This window comes from Syngnathoides biaculeatus, chromosome 14 (assembly GCF_019802595.1).
Source record: "Syngnathoides biaculeatus isolate LvHL_M chromosome 14, ASM1980259v1, whole genome shotgun sequence".
In the NCBI taxonomy this organism is placed as follows: Eukaryota; Metazoa; Chordata; class Actinopteri; order Syngnathiformes; family Syngnathidae; genus Syngnathoides; species Syngnathoides biaculeatus.
In genome coordinates this window covers 15,842,748-15,864,741 of record NC_084653.1, presented here as the reverse complement: position 1 = coordinate 15,864,741, position 21,994 = coordinate 15,842,748, and the positions used below count along the sequence as shown (strand labels likewise).

Below are 21,994 nucleotides of genomic sequence, written 5' to 3'. Positions count from 1 at the left end.
TGTATTTTACATGTTGCAATTAAACCAATGAAAATAAGTTCCATACAATCTAAAACCACATTTTCTAATAAATTTAAATTAATTATTACATTCATTAATTTGACCCGCAAATAAGAGGCAGTTTGAGTTTAAAAATAACAAATGTCAGTTTTCTTATAATTATTATACTTTAGTTTTGGGTTAAAAAACAAAACAAAACTCCAGTGCTTTAATTGTATTCCATGTTGTATTTAATTCCCTTGAGAAAGACTGATTAGTTTTGTCATTTATTCATTTTCTGCTTATAGGCAACGGCATAATTTTGTGCAGTTTATGTAGCTAAATGTTTGCTTTTCTACATATTTGAATAAAAAATTCAAATGGTCTGTTTTCAGCCTCTGGCGATTCCTGCATCTCAGTTTCTCGACTCTGCATATTCTCTCCTTTCATAAAACTTTAAGCCAACACGTTAAGCTTTCCTTTGTCACTAAATAGGGACAATTGCTTTAACGTCTTCACTGAGCGACAAATTATGTTGAATAAAATATGAGCCTGGCCTTTTTTTTGCTGGTCTAATTCATCTTACGTTTGTTTTTGAAAGAGAACAATGAATAATGTTCCTTAGACAATTTGACATGAGGCAATTTTAATTCCTTAAAATGCGTCAGAAGCAAAGTCACTATTCGCCCCATTTATAAAATTTTTTCAATATATATATATATATATATATTTTGTCTTGAAGAAGACGGTTTGAGCAGCCAAAAATTGTACTTGAGTAATAGTAATATAACTTTGGAATAATATGATTTAAGTTAAAGTAAAAACCTAAGAATAATTACTCGAGTAAGAGTACTGAGGAACAGGGGTGAGCAACTTCATATTTGTTTTAATCAAACCATGAATATCAACTACTCAAAAAAAAATGAGAATGTGCAAAATTCCATAATGCCAATGAATATTATTCTAACTGAAATAGTATTACATTTAATATTTATAAAATAACACATTGTAATGGTAATTCTGCCACAAAAGATTGTCTTAAATGAACTTTGTTTCCAGCCATGAAACAGCACAATAGACAGACCAGGCAAAGATTTCATTATTTCCTGTATTTTTAATCACACAAATGTGTCCCTTTGAAAACGTGGCTTGTTTTTGTGTGAGTCCGCAGAGAACTTGTGTGCTGTCATGTGACTGCCTGGCTTCATTTGACGGTATCAAACCTCATTAGTAGTGCCGTTGGATTGGTGAAACAGAGTCAGAGGTTACTCTCTGACAAACCAAACCGTGTAGATTTCACAAGCAACAATAGAGGAATAAAAATGACAATTACAAGGAAATTCATATGTTGGCTGCAAATAATGATTATATTTGTAAAAGATGAAAGTTGACTAATATTCTTTATCCATAAATTGCTTATGATTCAGGTACTAGGGACCATTTTAGAAAACAGACAAAAATGTTGATCTTTGTTTTCCAAAGTATAAAAAGATGTTTGCAAATGTCTTATATAGATTCAACACAAATGATAATGTCTGCTTTCATGAAGGACTACAGAAGAAGAGAATAATTTCTCTTGAGAGGATTTGGACAATTTGACGTTAAACACGAGCTCTATTAATAATACATTTTGTCAAAATAATTAATTAATTTGATGCTCTATTAGTTGTCAATTAATTGATGCAATCTGACACTTCTATTCACTTGGTTCATGGAATATAAAAAATAAAACATCAGAACATCCATTTTATAGGATGAATATACTTACACTTTTCAGTTAAATCTTTTTATGATTCTTTTTTACTTGGATCATTGTGGGGTGGCACAATGAGTTAGTTAGTCAGTTCTGATGACCGGTGAGCATTCCAGATTGTGTCCCAAAGACAGCTGGGACTGACTACAGCTCCTGCAACTTCGGACGAGCTGAGGACGAACACCAGTCACTCACATTTGAAGGGCGCGCCTTCCCGGTCGCAAATCTGGACAGTCGAGCACGAAAAATCACGCGCGTAAAATTTGTTACGAGTAGAAAAAATAGATATTGAAAGACATCACATAATTTGTGTAGTCTTGGCATTAATTTACGTATTTATTTCATAAATGTTGTTAACTAAACAAGCCTGCTCCTAAACAATCAGTATTCACCCGGAACCAGGAAATGAAAGTTAACCATGTACGGAATTGATGGCAAACGCACATGTTCTGATCTGATTCATGTACTGCGAGCGCATTTACATCGAAAGTCATCAACATAATGAGCCATGTCAAAGGAAATTCAGTTATGAAATTCAGGGTGCTCAATGCGTCGATCACGGGGCAGTTTTGGTTGATCGTGTGATGGCATGCGCCCCCCCCAAAAAAAGAAGACATTAGACTATTATCCACCTTGTTGCTTGATTCAGGTGTGGACAATACGCCGAGCGCACGCACATATAAAGGCACGTTTGAGCAAGCCACCCTCCTAGTTATAGCATTCGTGGCGATACGCGCGTGCACCCCCCCCTCCACCAACAATACGTCACGACAGGAATGTGTGTTACAATGTATCGCGAGCTTGTTGCCACTCACGCCCGATTATGTTGAGCTAAAGTTTCAGCATTTTCAAAACATTGCGGGTATAGACCGTTCATCTTAATTCCTTGACAGGCCAGTGCATTTATCGATTCTTCATATAAGGTTTGTCAGATCAAGAATTTTTATTTATTTATTTATTTATTTTAAATACCATTTTATATCATGTTCTACTAATATCAGTTGAAATTGGAAATGATCATTTCTGAGTTTGAAATCTTTGTTTTCTATTTTAATTGTGTATTTGTTTAATTTTACAATTATGTTATATTAATCCAGTAAGTTAAATTCAACACTTGGATTATGGAGTCCGTACAATAAACACGTGGTTAGACATTTACGTATACACGTATGCATATAGTGTGGCCTTCCGCTGTGTCAGATTTAATGAGGACTAACTTCGGAGATAACCTCCCTGAGACAGATGCAAGACACTGTAATTACAAATCTGTCATTATTCTCAGCCTTTTCATTTTCTCCCGGCTCACACTAAAGCACCAGTATTCAGATGACTAGTGCACACACACACTCGCACACATAGATGCAAACATCCTCAGGCAGACACCTTCACAATCGGCCTTGATGATCCAGCTCATGTTGATGTTGATTGAAATGCCATGCAGCAAAGTGTGGCAGGATCGCCTTACAATGATGGATCAGTTGAAGTAGAGAAGGTGAGATTGTCGCGGCTTTGTTACGCATCACACACATAATAAGTACGAGTACGAGTACGAGAATAAGGAACGAGTGACCCACCTGAATGAGACAGAGACACCCTAATGTTTAATTGTAGTAAGTAGTCGTAGTATAGTTGTAAAGTAGACTAAAAACCAATACGAAAATTTAGAAACACTGCAAACAATGCTGCTGTTTTGAGCGAGAAATACGTGAAATGGACGAAGACAGAAAGACCACCACAAAGTGAAAAAAAAATCATGAAGTAAAAAGAATATATTCTAATGATAGTTCTCGTATCCTATTTCAATATATGTTGTTGCTCCATTTGTCTGTGGATATTTGTTATTTAAAAGTTTATAACATGTGTGATGTCAACGCTAAATTTATTAGCCCGTCTATGGCATTTCAGATTTTAGTTTTAAGACAGCTGATTTTTTCAAGACTAGTTGTTGTTAAATTATTCCTATCTTCTTATCTGACACAAAACTACCAAGTTCATTTTTCCCACAAATCAAAACAATTGGTCAAGTCCCTACATGGCTCCGTTATTATTAAAAACAAAACAAAACAATGCAGTGCTAATGGCTCAACAAAAGTTCCTCTTTTGCCTTCCTAAAAAGTGAGAGATTTGCAAGTGTGAGGATTCCACCCAACTCCACCCACATACGCATGATGCTGCTAACATGGTATTAGCATCGTAGTATTGCAAGCATATTTACGTGTATAGTCACAGACATACAGTATTGACACCGACTTACTAACCTGCCAGGAAGTGTTTTAAACTGTGAATTTGCTTTGAGATACATCACGAATAGATGACTATGATTCTGGTGAAGGCATCATTGGTGAAGCACATACTGTTGTATTGCACCCAGATGTTGTTTACATGACAGCGATCTTGAAAAAGACAAGTAGAAATCCTTATGATGAGTAGCGAAACCCAATTATGTTGTACTGGTGTGAAGGCAGAAATATTCATATCTGAATTACAGGAGATAAGGAGGTTGCCATGGTGTCAAGAATATGTAATGAACAAAAGAGATTGACTTAAATTCCTTCTGAAATTACCCCCAAGACAGGATTTGGGATTTCAGTGCATTCGTCATCAAACTCACAATGAGATGAGTTTAAGCCTGAAAAGGAGGAGGGGGTGTGAAACACGACACCATCAACCTCTCTTTGTAGGAGAACATTCCGAATGCCCGTCTTCTTCCCAAGAGGCCACGGTTGGTCAGTGGCTGATGTCTGGCCTACATACATTTTTAATGCCGACTCTCACTTTCCCTACAATAGGCACTATTCCGCGAGACTGCATTGCGTCAACACATCCTAATGCTTCACCCCGGTCTTGTGAGGTGAAGCTCGTTTTTTTTTTTTTTTTTGTCTCTCTCGCACGCACACAAGGGAGAAACAAAGCGCTACATGAAAGTTAATGGTGTGTGTGAATGTGTGTGCGTGTGAGACATGTCTCTGAGGAGATGGTCTTAGCAGGATGTGTTGTATTGATTAGTTGCCTACGATTATTTCACTCCCATCAAAGCAACCCCCCAACCCCCTCCTAGCCCCTAGACTGTCTGCTGGCTTCAGCTCGTAAAAGCCACTTTATGCTACGGCTGGGCGGCCCAAAAGTTATATATCTATTTTTTTTTTTTTGAATGGAGCAACAAGACATGCAGGTAGTTCCTCAAAAGGAGATATTTTCAAATTGAAAGGATACATACTGAGTTTTTAATTGCTCTTGGACAAAGACGTGTCTGGAAAGTTGGCCACGTATTAAGTCTGAAATCAAATGATAAAGTAAATATTTGAAATTGTGTCCCTGAGCAAGCCATTCATTCCATAACCCTAAGCCATATGTAATAACCACCCATAAAGTGAATTTCTCCACCCGTGACTTGGCAGCAAGGCGAGAATAAGATGTTATATACCAGTGGTTTTCAAACTTTTTGGGGTGCGCCCCACACATTTCTAGGCCATGCATTTGATGTGCCAGCCATGGTAATGATGATTCTATCTATTGTCTATTGTACACAGAGTGCCACCCAGAGAAAGAGAGAGTGTGGAATGACAGTGGTTTAAACTGAAGAATATGAAAGAAATCGCTGGGCTTTTCATCAAGATGTTAGTCTGTGGCAACTAATTTGGAACTATAAAGCACATTAATTCCTCACGGTTCATGAAAACGACCTCGATTCAACTATAATGACTTCATCAACTCAAGCACACCATTGTAGTAAGTATGGATGTAGTATTTTCACTTTAAAAGTTTTTCAAATGTGACTTAGTTATAATAATTTTTGACTTTTCTCGCAGAATTAGCCCATGAAAAAAAACTACAATAGGTTTTATCTTACCTTAGAGCAGGGGTCGGTAAACTTTTAGGGTGAGAGAACCATAAACGGCAAATATTTGAAAACGTAATTCTAAAAGAGCCATCCAATATAACTATATATATATAACTATCTAAATAACTATAAAATAATAAATAAATACATATAATATAACTAAATACAAGTGCATATGTGCATTTTATGTAAGACCAATACTTTAAGAGTACAATAAGTCTCTAAATTCATTTAAATAACATTATACTGTTGCTAACCAATGATGACAAAAGTACTTGTTAACATTAATGGGACTTCTTTGCTGATGCCTTAGTCGTCTGTTTCATACGTCTTTAAATTAAACTTCATGCAAACTTTGAGACTTCCATCCGTTATTCATGAACGGAGGTTGGTCCTAATGTTTTTTTAAATGTGAGAAAGACGTTTCATATGCATAGGTATAACCAAACATTGTCAGTACAGCAATATTCACAAGCTACAATGTGTGGTATATGACGGGAAGTGCGTTCCAATTTTTCACAATCGGTTGGTCTGCAGGTTGAATTTTTTCCATTTGTCCCCACTTATGTGCGCTCGCCAACAATGCTTGCCGACAGAGGCATGTCTTTATGTAAAAAATTTCCGGTGGTGAGAAGCGCATCAGCACTCTGTCATTATAAACCACATTGACAGGCTCCGTAAGGACTGTAACATTTGTAATCATGAGTGTACCCCTTGAAGAGCGGAGGAGGGGGCGATGGAAGGTGAACTAGGAAGAAGAGTGTGTGGCTGTCATTGGAGGCTGTGGATCAGGTCGTTGTTAGAGAAAGTTATGTGTGGTGCCAAAATGGCCAAGCAGTCACGCGATCGACCAGAACTTCCTCGTGATCAATTGCGATCACATTGAGCATCGTTGCTGTATCCAGTATGTCGTTATGAGGGCTCTGCAAGCCAGATGTATCCACCAAAAGAGCCAGGTGTGGCTCGCAAGCCATAGGTTCCGACCCCTGCCTTAGAGTCTTCAATTAACCAATCACAGTCATTAATGTTCTCAAATTTAAAACACAAAAACGTGGTGCTAAACTATTCAGGTCATTCATGTGCAGAAGGATCCCTGCTGCTAGTGTAACATTGAATTGTCTTTGTGGTTTTCTGTATAAAATCTTTTGGCATTGATGGCAGAAAAGGGGGGCTTTGAAATCCCTTGTGCTATTTTCAGAATGTCTAAATGAGCCCACGCTCCCAAAGCAAGCACCCTGGAGCTTCACTGTACACCCACTAACTGCTCCTCGTCTAAAAGCAAGCCTTTTTGTTGTGGGTAATTATAGTTTAACACCACAAATGGACCTAAATGGGTTTTCGAGGATATACTATTGATCTTTGAGGTAAATTGGTCATTTTGCTTACGGCCCGTTCCCTGAGTGAAGTGGTGTAGTCACAGGTGCTGAAGGACAGTATGTTTATCTGAGAGTACCAAGACTACATCGGAACATTGGAATGACCAGAAAATCAAAAATCTTAAACAATAACAAAATCAAAGCAATAGTATCTAGCTCTAGTTCTCGACAGACGAAAATAACCCTTCATAAACCTTATTTTACTTATATGCTTCTTTAATATAATCACATTACAGTGGGTTCCAAATGATGATGTGTACAGGATTTAAGTTAGATAAATATCTGAGTGAGATGTTTTGTGGGGGAGGGTTTGAATAATTGTTTCTCCTGTCTGTTTAGATCACTGATGGATATTTCGGGTTTGATAATAGCTTTTTAGGACATTTACTTTTTGATGAGGTTGTTCCACATTATAAATGGATTCACGGCAGCTTTTCAAAGCAGAATTCCCCATATTGCCAGCTATTGAAGGGCAGTTTGAGCAATCTTTCAAAACCTATTGAATATATTCCATCCATTTCCTGAGTTGCTCATCCTCACAAGGGTCACGGGAGTGTTGGAGTGGTTGGCCTTATAGTTCTGAGGACTGGGGTTCAAATCCTGGGCCTGCCTTTGTGAAGTTTGCATTTTCTCCCTGTGCTTGGGTGGGTTTTCTCTGTGCACGCTGGTTTCCTCCAACATCCCAAAAACACGCATTAATTTGAGACTCCAAATTGCGTTAAGGTGTAATTGTGACTGGGACTATTGTTTGTCTCTATGTGGCTTGCGATTGGCTGGCACCCAGTTCAGGGTGTACCCCGCCTCCTCCCCGATGACAAGTGGGATAGGCTCCAGCATTCCAGTGACCCTTGTGAGGATAAGCAGCTCAGAAAATGGATGGATGATGGTTGGACATTATAAAAATGTGGTAAACTGGTGTAATTACCCCAGCTTTCTTAAAATAAGTATAATATATGTTAGTTTTGACACATTTTAATCATGTTCAACCGATGTACAAGTTAGAATTAAATAAATTCAAAGGAATGATTAGCAGTGTATAAAACAAAAACAACTGTGAAGATGGACTTTTGATGGCAAAATAATTTATTTACAGATATATAACAATGAAATACGCCGTGAGCGATGTTGACTCACCACATGGCTCGAGATGAACATCAGTGGCTTTGTTACTCATTCAGTCACGACTGCAACACGCAATTTTTGCTACTTAACGTAAGACATTACTCTAGTTTTACCATATAGTACATACACAGACTCTGTTCAAATGTCAAATGCCTAAAATTGTTGGAGTTCTTTTGTGTTGGCAAGCCTCTCCTTCCTAATCGACATGACAAGACAAAGGCAAAACCTAATGTTTCGAGAAAGTAATCAAAACAGTGATTGGTGGTAAACTGAAGAAAGTCATTGTACTGCTACATTATTTGTCAGTGACTCAGGCTGCAAACAGGTTTGTTCAGATCCAAGCATATTAAAAAAAAGTTTCTGTCAAGCAAAGGCAGCACATTAAGAAAACAGCTGTTAAAAAGCCACTAATGGGCAGCAAGCAGGCATTTGTAGCTGTTGGTGTCTCTGGAGCCTGAAAAACCTCTCCAATGCTTGAATAATGAGCTGGTAGGCCCCTTTAGGATGCCTGAAGGTGTCAGAATGACCTCTGCAAAGAAAGTGGAGTTTCTAACTCGCCATTTCTTGCCATATGAAAAAAGAAGTATACCTTTGACAGTGAAAAAATAATCATGCAGGACACTACACCAGCCCACGTTGCAAACAATACGTTGACCGCTTTAGCTTCTATGAGCAACAAACTCACAGTGTGGCTACCACCATCCCTAATGCAACACAGAATCTGTGAAGCATCTTTAAAAGGCTGATCTATAACAGTGGGAGGCAATTCCCGCATCTGGGCAGACCACAATACAGTATCTGGACAAAAGAAAAGTTCAATACTGTGGAAAATAAATACACATGACACAGTGGCTGTGAGAGAGGAGAATCAATTTGTTCACTCAAGACACAGTTTACATATCTTGACATCTCATGTACAAGGCCCACCATTACCCTAGAGACAGGCGGCAGTCACCCTTGAGCCAGACGGCAATCACCCTTCAGCTAAATGTTTCGTGGCAGGCATACCACAGTGGTTTATCATGACCTCGTCTAACTGAGCCAAAGTTAAGCATTAGCTCTTTCTTCAATCATGAAAAAGTTGTTAAGGTGATAGCGAAGATGCGACTTGATTGGTAAAGGTGTTGTTTGACTGAACATTAATTTACTATATATGATATGAATTAATAGTTTATCAGTACAAAATGACATACACCAAAACTACAAGTTTAATTCTTTATCGAGTATTAGTTTGTTTAAACAGTTGTGCATAATAATTTGTAATACTGTGTTTTGTAATAATTGGGCAAAATAAAAATTGTAATCGTTGTGGTTTTGTTCAATGATATCTCAGGATGAGTGAGTAACTATTCAAGGTATTTGTATTGGGGTGATATTTGCCTTATTTTAAGGTATCAGCTACTTGTGATGGCTGCTGATATCAGACACTGATAATTATGGCAAAACAAAAAACTTTGACACCAAGTCTTCAAGGCCAGTAGTTGGCCCCGCACTGCAGTAGTTTGACAGATTGCCAAATCTGACAGAAAAAAAGGTACTTGTTTACATTCATCCATGCATTTTCTGAGTTACTTATCCTCACAAGCGTCGCAAGAGTGCTGAAGCATATCCCAGCTACCTCAACTGGTTGCCAGGCAATTGCAACTTGTTTACAATTATGTCATTATGTTAATTTAAATTTTATGTATCAAAAGCACTCGTGGTACCAGTACTCGGCACTTTTGAGTACTCAACAGTGACTACTTATACTGCTATCAGTCTGAAAAAAGTGGTATCAAAACTCACTTATAATATCCCAATTACTAATGAAATTGTTGATCATCACTGTCAATCATAAATACTACTGACTGAAACCGAAACTGAAAAAAAAAAATAAAATTTAGAACAACTTGTAGTTATTAATTCAGCCATTTTCTTTGCAGTCCCTAATCCAGTTGATTCTGGTCAAGTACTCACTGGACTGGTCGTCAGCTAAATCACTCGGCGAACAATCATAATAGACAATCATTCACACACATTCACACCTATAGCCAATACAGAGGCTTCAATCTTGACACTGATCATTTATTCAATGATTTCGTTTCTTTAATTGCTTTGATTTGGCTCATGAAGTTGTCTCAGATTTCAATGTGGGATCTGTCAGTTTCTTTGTCTTGCAAAAATGGGCCCGATATTGAGTTCATTTCACAACTGTCTCACAGGAATGAACAACAGTAGCGCTAAATATAACTCTGATAGAACTAGGGCAAAGAAGTTGTCAAATAAGTGCCCCCAGGCTATCCATCCATCCATTTACGGCAGCTTATCTGGCATCGGGTCGCAGTGCCAGTCGTCTTTTGCTGAGGGAAGGCAATCCAATCACCCCGAATGTCTACAGGTGCAGGGGGGGAAAAATGGGTCACCTCCAGGCGGTTTTTGTCCTATACTGTTCACAGTAGTCATTACAAACCATCAGGTGTACAATAGATTGTCCCTGGTATGGCTTTTGAAGATTATTTGACCCAAGTCTGGCTACTATTTTTTTTTTCTTATCAGACAATGAGCACCACTGACAAGCTGAGATGTTGCGGATATCTGAAATCAAGAGTTTACCGCCAAACAATTTGAAACATGGATAGGGATAGTGTTTCCATCAAAGGGTGAGCAGGGGTGTATGTAGAAGGTGTCATTCTACCACCAACCATAGTACAGTCTAAAGTCCAGTACACACATAGAAATACAAATTTTCCTGAAGTGGATCTCCAAAGAGCAAATTGGTCTTAAGAGACAGCAGATTAAGACAGACTCAAATAAGGTAGTCAGTTTGGAGAATTTGCGCATTTGTCTCCCTTTGATCAAAGTCATCATAGGCCCAAGTATTGGATGTCTTCAACGATTATCCTGTGTGCTCAAGTGAAGTGTGTTCAAGAGTGATTTTTCCTCCCCAACTGGCTCCAAAAATAGTCAGACCAAACAATTGCAAATATTAAACCAGGTAGTAAAATGAGATACATTAAGAGTTAGCCTAGCTTCCTGAATTTCTTCAGCTAGCTCTCTGTCTAGATTTTCCGTTTTGGTGGAGACTTATAATTGTTGGGTGGGTTAAATTTATCTGGTGAGCTGTGTTGGTCATTTTGAATATGCCGCAGTCTATAAGAGCAATAAGAAACTTTTTTTTTTACTCAGATGTAGGATATCTCAAATAAAGAAAAAGATTAATTAATTAATTAATATTTTAAACATTGCCCAGCAACTTTTGTGAGTCTGATATCCAGTTGCAACAATTGCAGTTAAAAAATATCAGGCATAGAGTTATGATTGTGTGTTGTTGGAAATAAGTATTTATGAACTATGCTTAACTGAAGAGGAAAAGAGACACCTAACTGAAATGAGGATGAAAATCGTGGCAGATTCTACTAGAAAACAAGCATTGTGGAAAATGTGTCCATCGACCAATCAACATGGATATTAAAAAGGATATTAGGCTCATTGTGTTTGGCATATCTATGATTTCAACTATTAATAAAGTAAATTATCAAGTGACTTCCATAATACAATCTCACACACACTGTACTTTATATCCTAACGCACATTCACAATGACCTAATATTGATATGTCACATTGAGGTCACTTTTACATATCATTTCTTATTATTTTACCTTATTTTATCTATCCTTTTTCTTCTTGTGAGGGATGGTGCAAATAGGAATTCCATTCCATACCATGGGGTGAACCGTACTGTTGGGTGGAAATTAGGGCTGAGGAATACCATAACTGATATTTATCTGATGGATCCCTCCCGAGAACAAAGAAAAGTTATTTTGTGTCAATCACTGTACCTTTCCAAGATTGCACGTTAAAATTACCCACCATTACTATCATCAACTTGTCCAAAAGTTAATCGTGCTTCTGATATCTATGAGCACCCCACTAATTACAAATGTGCACAAGTCTCAGTTGACTTCTTAAGACAGCTCGATTCCGCAGTTACTTTTCCACAAGTGTGTGTGTGGCTCAAAGCATTTACTGATGTTAATAGCTTTTAATCGAGAGCCAGTAAAAACAGGGAATAACGCATAAATCTGCTGGTGCGGGCTTCACCCGGTTTGTAATTACAATGATTGCTCTCCACTTGATCGATTAACTGGCAGCTGGTGTGATTGGAATCAGCTGCTGTCTGATTGGAAGAACCTGTCATTTTAATCAAGATGCCGGATGGCTGCCTCCTGATGAAAATGACGGGTTCTCTGCTTGGAGTTATCTTTCTGAATATTAAACACAGATATTGTCAGCACAATTCCCGGGTGGGATAGGGTGAGGGTATCACTTTGGAAAAATTAAAGGGTACTTGTAGTTTCCGCATTACATCAATATTTACCAAGATAAAGTACACATTTGTGTTTGTGTTGATTTTGTATTTTTTAATGAGATGCTTGAATGATTGTTTTTCGGATGTCTTTACTCTTGTGTTAAGCACCAAAGTTCTGCATAAGTTGTTCATTTTGACAATAGACCCTTGTGAATTCTTGAAAAACTGCATTTGGAATAGTGGGCTACGTTATAAACAGCCTGTCATATGCAAGAAGGCTCACAATGAATTCGATCCTTCGCATTCCGCTAATTCCGTAGCAGGGTATATTATATTTCCATTACACCAAGCTATTTGATAATAGTCATCCTCTCTGTGGAATTATCACTGCAAGTGATGTTGAGATATTTTTCCTTCCTTTTGTGATTCCCAGGTCTTCACATCCCGGATATCCGCATACCAAAAACAGGGTTGGATTTGAGCATTTTGGATAGAAGAAATGGGAAAAAATAGGGACTTTTTAAGATGCAACACAATCATGCCAACATGAAGTTTCATGAAGAAAAATTCTGAACTAAAGCAGGGTGCACGTATGAATAAATCAGACAAGTCTGAGCACTTTTTTAATCCCTTCCAATCAAAGTTAGTAGCAAAGGCCTTATCAGATTTCTCTGATGATTATTTGGATGCGAATTTCTGCTGGTTTTGGGTGTGTTCAGAGGGATGTTTATCCTCTGATCGTTAATGTTAATCATCCAGTTAAGGAGAGAAAACTCATGATTGTGGGTGCTGATATTGTTATGTACATGAATCTATTATGATGTTAAAGATCGCTCTGTGTGTTGTACCGTGCTTTAAAACGGACATATGGAGTTGTTATCCTGCCTGTTGTTGGCGAGAGGTGACGGTGACAGTTGCAGGCAGAGCCCCTTTGTAGTACCTTTTCTCTGCTAAAGCATGTGGATCAGTTGATAAATTGCTGCCATCTCATACGCAAAGAAAAACTAAAAAGTAAAAATGTATGGAAGCATCTTCGTTAAACTACTTTTCTTTGTGTGAGCCAAATTCATTTTGGCCTGACATTGGCAAGTCCTGTAAGGATGGTAATTGGATTTCCAGAATGAGCGAAAGTCTGCTTTTTCTCTATGCCCCACAATAGTAATTGAGGTTAAATGAAATGGTCAGCTGTGCACCAAACCTCAGCGGATGTTCAGTCACGAGAGTCTGCTGAAAAATGAAAATTTCTCATCTAAGCTGTTACTCTTCAAAGACCTTTGAATTACACTAACAAGGGAGAATATTGATGGATGGGAAGATGGACGTGGCGTTATATAAAATGTAAGTCTTTTTGACTTTGTAAATCAAAAAAGGTGTGTGCGTGTGGAGATGACACACTATGAAAATTGAATATGGCGATTATAGCGACTAAAAGGCTCACAGTCATCAGATTCATCACGCCAAAAGAAATGTTAAAAAAATATTGAAATAACAGAAAACCTTCACCTCTTCTCTCAGTGGTCACAAAAATGTTAACAGAAACACAAACAAGCTTTTGGAGTACTTTTGGTTTGATAGACTTTGCGAAACGCATTGTAACCCTTTCCCAACAAAAATACGTTGTTTCCCATTCGTTCATGAATATCTTTGCATCGTGGCACAATGGATTTCTATTTCAGAACTTGTAGGTTAATACGCTTTGTTTTTTTTCTTTGAACTCAGCCTTCCAACTCATCACTTAACAACCATGGGGGAATTATTTGTTCACTTTTTTTTCACTCATACAATATGTAGAGAAGCCATTTAACAATAATTAGAGTATCTGTCCATTTTTGTCATCTCTTGCGAGGCAACTTACCAAACATCCTCTGCGTCCACGTCACACTCAGCCCCAAACTGGCAAATGTCGCAGGTGGATGTTTCCTTCTGGCCCGCTTCAGCCGAGCCCTCTCCTCCTGAAAGTAAGAAATGTGAAAAACAAACAAAATAAGATTACTCTCTCTCTCACCTCAGCGTCCATGTTTCTGTGCATAGCACTTTCTAACAATGGCATCAGTGTTGAAAGACAAAAGGAAAGATTTTATGAACAAATAAAATGTAACAAGATTTTTCTTTGGTTTGTTGTATTTTGTAGTTTTACTATCAACACTTACATGTCAGATTTTTTTTTTTATTGTAATCACAACAAGTTGGACCTTTGCTATGGATTAATAAAATTACTAGGTTAATTAGTATTCTTTGTACAAATTACTTTCCTGGTGATGTATGTATGTTAAGGGTGCAGAACACATTCGTCCCAAATTCCGTGGTCCCCCGATAGAAAAGAATGAGTCACTGATACCAATTCCAGCGATGAACACAAATTTAGGCAGACATGTATACCATAATACGTCTCATAAAAATGTCTCAAAGACCCATGGATGAAATCAAATGGGAAGTAATTCATTTTGTTGTGAAGCCATCATTTTAACTAAGTTCCAGGGCCTGTTCTTTGACTCAACTCGGGAAGTGTTCCAAATGAGCGCCGATCGAAAAACAGATATTCTAGACAGATGGGTGACACTAAATCGCATAGCCTTCTTTTTCCTTAAAACATCTAATGTAGGCGGATTATGGTGTCAAAGTTTATTCATCCTTATAAGGATGTGAGGGTGTGTGATGGCAAAAAAAAATTGCTAAACAAAAAGTATAAACTGTTGGAGAGCCTCCCGAAATGCATTGTTTGATTTTAATATTTCGCTGTACAATTTTCAGCGCCTACTCCGACCTTAACAAAAAGTCAGAACTGTAAACAAGCATGGCCTTTATTTCCCCCTTATTTTTTACCAGGTTTTCAATCCCAGATATAGTTCTCTAGTTGACCTAGAGGAATACAAAAAAAGAGCGATTGAGAAAAGCACTTCATGCGATGCAATGCAGCAAACTCTCTCGGTCTGGTTTGAGCTGGAAATATCTGTGCAAGACAACTAACTAGCTCATGTTTGTTCTCATGCTACCCATCAACGATATACTGTACGGTAAGTTTACATATGAAAAGATTTCTCCTTCATCCATTCTCTCCAAGCCCATTTCGCACTCCACTCTACTTGCCGACGCTCATCTATCACTCTCTAAATCCCGCTGATCTTTTTGGACTGCCTCTTTTATTCCGTCCTGCTGATTTTCTCACAGTGTGGGTACTGACGTTGGGTTTACACTGGCTTAGGGACTCTGCCAGTGCATATGAGGATTCGCAAGTGGCTGAGGTGGAGGTGGAGGGGGGCAGCAGGGGGATAGCTGAAAGAAAAGGCAATTTGGATGATCTCAAATTGCTTTCTCCCAGCGCAGGCGGTTCTTGCCAGTCTCCGTACACCTTCCTTGCGGGCCCACTCCTCCTCAGACGCGTTCTATTTTTAAACTCACAGGGGGGACTACAGAAGACGGTGAAGGGGTGGAACTTGGCATCATTTTCTCATGTATTTAATCTCCCTGACTTGCGGGCGCCCACGTCGCTGCCGCCATCGTGCATCGCTCCCTCGTGTCGCTTCTTTCATTTTCTCCTTCTGAAACAACTGTTATTTCTTGTGATCCCCTGAGAGACACATGGGATGAATACGAACAAAATCTTGGTGGGAATGGGTGGAATGTATGCACGACCTTATTTTCCACCATCGGTTTAAGTTAGCTTTGACTTGGAATTCAAAAGGTCAAAGTCAGTTAACTTTCTTTGCTTTCAATGTTTTCCTTGCCGGCAACCCAGTGAAATACTGACATTCATGCTTCGCAGTTCACGTGTTCTGGGTTCAAATTTTGGCACAGGTTATCCTGCGTTAATCCATTCCGTTTCGATGGCTGTGTGATGCGCCTGGAAATTTGGCAGGAACTTAAACAAGCTGTCGTATACTCTAATCCAGAGAATCCCAAAAGACATGTCAGATCAATATGATGGCCATGCAAGAACTAGGTTGTTTTCATCTTTCAGGGATTGTGTACAGATCCTTGCAACATGGGTCTGTACATTAAAAAAAGCTGCAACATGAGTTGATGTTTGTGGATGAATGGGCTTAACAATGGTCTTTAGGATCTCATCACGGTAGCTTGATTCAACATCCCATCAATGAAATGCATTTTTTGTCCACAACATACTGTATGCTTTCCCATAGCATAACCCCATCTCCACCATGGGACTGTCGATCTACAATATGGAATTCATAAAACCATGCACCCACAAGGGGCCATTTACATCACCATCAGATCTTTACAGTAAGAGTAGGATTCATCCACGCAGAGAACACCTTTCCAAAGTGCCGAAAGCCATCGGATGAGCGTATTTACCCACGTAAATTACACACTGCCGTCAGGTCAACACCCCAATGAGGATGACGAACATGCGGATGAGTTTCTCAGAGAGTATTTCTGGCACATGTCCCGGTTGCTGGTCTCGGACAATCATGGAGGTGAAAATGCTGTATGTAGAGATTCTGAGTAAGTGTAGTTAAATGTTAGGATGATTAGATATACTTCAAAATTCTTTGAAATACCCTTGAAGATGGCTTATTGTAGAAATATTAACATATGAATGGGCAGCAACTCTCGTGGACACATGCTCCCACAAAACATGTAGTGGCATTGTATTATTTGGTAAAAGTGTACATTTTAGACAAGGCTTTTTTTGCGGGAAGCCTCAGGAACACTTGTTCAAAAACGTCGCTGAGTGCAACATCACTCCCTCTCGCGTGATATTTGGTTGTGCATTTATCAAACAACAATAAGTCAACAACAGAGAGTTAATAACCATAACAAAAGATTATCCAATAAAATTCCAAATATATTTGCATCTAATTTTTCAGTTAAGTAATGGAATAATGCATAGAATAATTGATCAGAAAAATATTCAGTAGCTCAGGCTTATACATTAACGCAACAAAAGAGAAGCGTTCACTAACAGATTTGGGACCGCTTTTTCAGAAAAGTGGGCCTTTTGTGTACATAGAAAAGTCTTAGATCTTTGAGTTCAGCTCATGAAAAATGAGAGCGAAAACAAATGCGTAGTGTTTCCATTTTTGTTTTGGAACAAAGTCATTCAGAGTTGGGTTACGCTCATGGGTGATACAAACACAACACCCTCCTTTCTCTGAACTGCAAAAACATCCTATCTCTCTCTCTCTCTCTCTCTGTCTCTTTCTCTCTTCTCCTCCGCTCCCTCGCTGTACTATCCAAACAATTACCAGTGGTGACAGGGGTGGGCATTGTTTCCCACTCCTCAAATCCCTGATAGAGTCTCATTCCCCCTGTTCTTACGTCTTCTAAATCCCTGGAATCAGGAAACACACTGGATAATGACCGAAATGATTAGGTCTGATAGTGCTCTCACAATAACATTTGCTCACACAAGCGCTACATCATGTAGTATTGATCCACACCTGGGCTAGCCCCATCTCCATCTTTATCGCTTTGTTTTCCTTTAAAACAATGAGAAAAGGCAGAGGGCTTTAGGATTGGGGTGGGGGCTTGTGATCAACTCTCTTGAGAAGACAGAACATCAGATTATGGTGACATGACACAAGATTAGAGGAGATGAGGAGGATAAACATTCAAAGGACAGATGAGCAGCAAATGGTAATCAGACACCAAGGTGGTGTGGGGGAAACCTGTGGCGGTTCAAGACCGTCTCTAATCCCCTCACTCCCGTCTGGGGTTTGGTCATCCTGGGAGCAGGATGCATCCATGCAAAGACACTCATGGTGTTGGAACACTCAACGTGTGACCACGTAGACTCTGTGCTTTGTTTGACTTGTTTTCACAAGGGACGGTGTATGACCTTGGAAAACCCTAGAACAAATTACTCTGTCACTTTGAGCCCACTGGATTGGTCAAATAAACAATCTTGTTGCTGCATGACATCTGCACATTTAGAACAGACTTCATAAGACTTTAAAAAAATATTCCCAATGCATATGTTTTTTGCAAAAATTTATTAAAATGAGTATGTTTTTGTTTTTTGGAACTGTTTTTTTTTTGTATGCTTTGTATGCCATATGCCCAATAATTTCGTATTTACATTTTCACTGCATGTTTCAAGTGACTCAATTCGATTTATTTGCACTTTCCTTTCTCACATCATCCCACATTACACTACCTCCTCACAGTCGCTTTACACTGGTGTTACCTTTTTCAAAGCAGAGTTCCCGATATTGCCAGCCGTTTTACAGCATTATGACTGATATTTTAAGACACAAACAATATTGTCATCTGTGATTACATAGACAGCAAATTGACCAAACGAAAAAGAACCCTCGTCACCAGAAAAAAAAAAAGTCTGTTTCTAGCTTTTTCAATTTTTTAGTCATGAGAAGTAGAACATGTATTTTGGGTGAAAGAAAAAAAAAAGATGAATATATGCATCTGCTCAAATGACAAACTCATTACAAAAAACTCAAATCTGAACTTGTCACGGTTGAGTGTAATAAAGGCAAGGAAGGGAAGGAAAACACAGGGAGGATCCAAGTGCAGGGAAGCGGGGACGCAAGCTAGGAGTCCAGGAATCTAGCAAATGATATTTCATTTGAAAAACAGTCCATCAAACAAATAAACAAAGTAGCAAAGAAAACATTAAATAAACCTAAACTAGAAACAAGACATGGTACAGGGAGACAATGGCAAGGGCATAGGCAGACATGATGTCAACAACGCAATGGACCGACAAGACCTGAAGAAACCAGGCAGTTAAATACACCGGTTTACAAGACAACAATGAACACCTGGACAAGACACGAGTGGCTGAAGGGAGCTGATTGGTCAACACAAGAGAGGAGGGTAAATGTGAACAGGTGGACATACCTAACAAAATGAACAGGCGAGACTTGGAATACAGGAAACAAACAAAACCAAACCAACCAAAAAGAGACAATGACAGAAGTACAGCAAAAGCATACCCCATCCATCAAATAGGATCTAATTATACAACATTAGCAATCTCGAGTTCTGGATTTAGACTGCAGGTCAAAGTGGCAAATTCTGACTGTAACACATTTAGAAGAAGCCTTATTCCAATCATATCAACTTCTGTATTATTTTTCTGTTCATGCTGCCAGTGTTTAAATTACTTGAACCATTCTTTGTAAATCCAGCATAACAAACGGGAGAGGAGTGAGAAAGAAAAAAAGCTGTTGATAATTGTATGCGTCAAAAAACTTGTGTGTGACCTCGCAAATGCCCTTCTGGATGAACGGCCTTAAAATCCTGCACACGGCCTTGAAATCCTGCACGCTCGCTCATCTCATACCTCAGTTAGTGACTGTTTGGGCAAATGTGCTCATCCAAATTCATGTCATTCGTTAGAGTGAACATCATATGCAATTTCCTGCAGGAACCATAAAAACAAGTACATCTGAAGGCCTAAACATAGGGCGAAGAATTGGAGCACTACGGTGCAGGGCTCTCATACAAATGATGAATGAAGGCCCAAAGAGCCCTGGGAAACAGACAAAAAAAAAGATTACTATGACCTTGCTTGGGAACTCACTGGGGAGCGCCACCGAAAAGAGAGGGATGAGTGATGAATCGTGAACAGCAGCTGTGTGGGGTCTCTAAAGACAAGTTCACAGTACATTCAGGTAGAATGGGGAATCAGTGCTATAAGTGTAGTACTGTAGTAGTATTAACCATCCTCATCTGGTTATTAGTTAGAATGCCACTAGACAGAATCGGACAAATTGTGTGTTCACACAGCAGTTGCAGTTTTCCCCACTCAAGGTAGAATGTGGAAAAGTGGCAATTGTTTTCAACGCAGAGGGGTGGACTATCAGTCTCACACGCATCTGACACTGTGGTGTCAAAAGCCAGCAAATTACCGGTTCGAGTTTGACCTTCGACCTCGTTGGCAGTCGTGAAAATGCCAGTCTGGACAGTCAGACTGGAAGAGGCTTTGAACCGCACACGGCGTCGCAAAACATGCTGCACTATCTTACCCTATGATTTTTGAACATTTTGACTTTATTCACGATGGATACATTACATTGGACTTCAAATTAATTGTGAGAAATGAATTTGGTTTGTTTGTACATGACAAAGGAGAAAGGTTGTATTGTATTGTATTGATCTAATCATATAGGAAATGCATGACATTAGATAAAAAGTGAAAATAATTTATATCCTCCTACATAAAGTTAAATTAGAGCTGAAGCTACCAAATACCCTTAGAATCGATTATTCTGGGTGTATGAATGCGTGTATGAATGGATGAATGTAAGCCCTTTGGGCACCGTAATGGCGTGCAAGTAATTTACCATTCTACTAATCATCCCATTGACTATTCTGGTAATCACATAAAAACGTTTTTCATTGAATAAACAACAATACCATTCCAAAACATGTATATGAGGTGCAGGTATTATGTTTGTCCACTCACTTTTGTTAATGTTTGGTCAGTAAAGTGATTGAAGGTGCACTGGTAGTTGTGTCTACCTTGACCACCTTTGAGAGCATTACAATACGTTCTAAATTACGGTGATAGGCTGTGTTAAATTATCAAATGATTTTGAGGTCACCTTTTCTGTAGACATACAATTCTGAAGTTTTGCTTTCCTTTCGGGACATTGGATATTGTCACTTTCCTTTTCAAGTGTAAAATAATAACAAATTTGGGCACTGGGGATAGGTTCCATTAGGTGCATTTGTGAATAGCAAAGTGAGAACAGGCTGACTCACTACATTTTTTTTCAATGGGATATTTTTATGTCAAATTTCATGTGGCTATTTTTCCACGGTGCCTCCAAACTGCAGTGAATCACTCTTATTTGCGAGAGTTCTTCTTGGTACAGTTTGATTCACGAAGGCATAATTTATTGTTGAATTGTATTGTTTACGTCATAGCTGTTCAACCACAAGATGCAATAATAACTCCTGAAACAATGAACGTCCTTTAGAACCACCCGTGAGCTATTGAGATAAAGTTGTGTCTGTAAGGAAGGTAGGATAAACGTTACCCGGGATGTTATCTTCCTGTAAACTGACATACGATCCGTGAAAGATGATCTGTGAAAAAATAAACAGGAGCCCACGGGCTGATAATGGTCTCGAATGACGATGCCGAATCAATGGTTACAGTCACATTCCTTTTGCATCATCCCGCAATCCAAACGTGGCTGCCTTGCGAAACCCGGCCGAGATATAATCCATTTGTTGTGTAGGTGCTCCATTAAAAGAAGACCGCGCTGACAATTAAACAATGAAGCCCATCAATCAAAGTGACATGATCAACAGGTCACTGCCTCCAAGCGGCTGATCCAACAGGGCAAGAAAAGAACACGGCTGAAGGGGGGAAGAGGAGGAAAAGAAATCTCTAACTATAATAGATATCAATATTGAAAAAGATGACGGATGAGACTGCTGCTAGAGGCCAGGATTCAATTTCTATTCCTTTTTGTTCCTCCAGGAGACCATATCATAGCTCACAAAGTCATTTGTCAGTCGCTGGGCTAAATGAGGAGAAGGCAGCAGCATCCAAAAAGTGAGCCAAGGGCAGTTGTTCCAGTGACGCAAATGGCAAAATGAAGTAGGCACTAAAGCATAATGACTGACATAAATAATGATATCATCGGTGATTTGGTGTGCACTGGATAATAGAATAAATACTATGATAAGAATAAAAAAATCA

General features: G+C 38.9%; 1 protein-coding gene across 1 annotated transcript in view; it reads right to left on the bottom strand.

Annotated features, from left to right (window-relative positions):
• tmeff2a (transmembrane protein with EGF-like and two follistatin-like domains 2a) overlaps positions 1 to 21,994 on the bottom strand; it is a 78,438-nt gene that overhangs the window by 19,868 nt on the left and 36,576 nt on the right. The window contains exon 4 of the mRNA XM_061842260.1: positions 14,216 to 14,312. Coding sequence (XP_061698244.1) covers positions 14,216 to 14,312 — 97 coding nt within the window. The remainder of the gene's footprint in view (positions 1 to 14,215; positions 14,313 to 21,994) is intronic.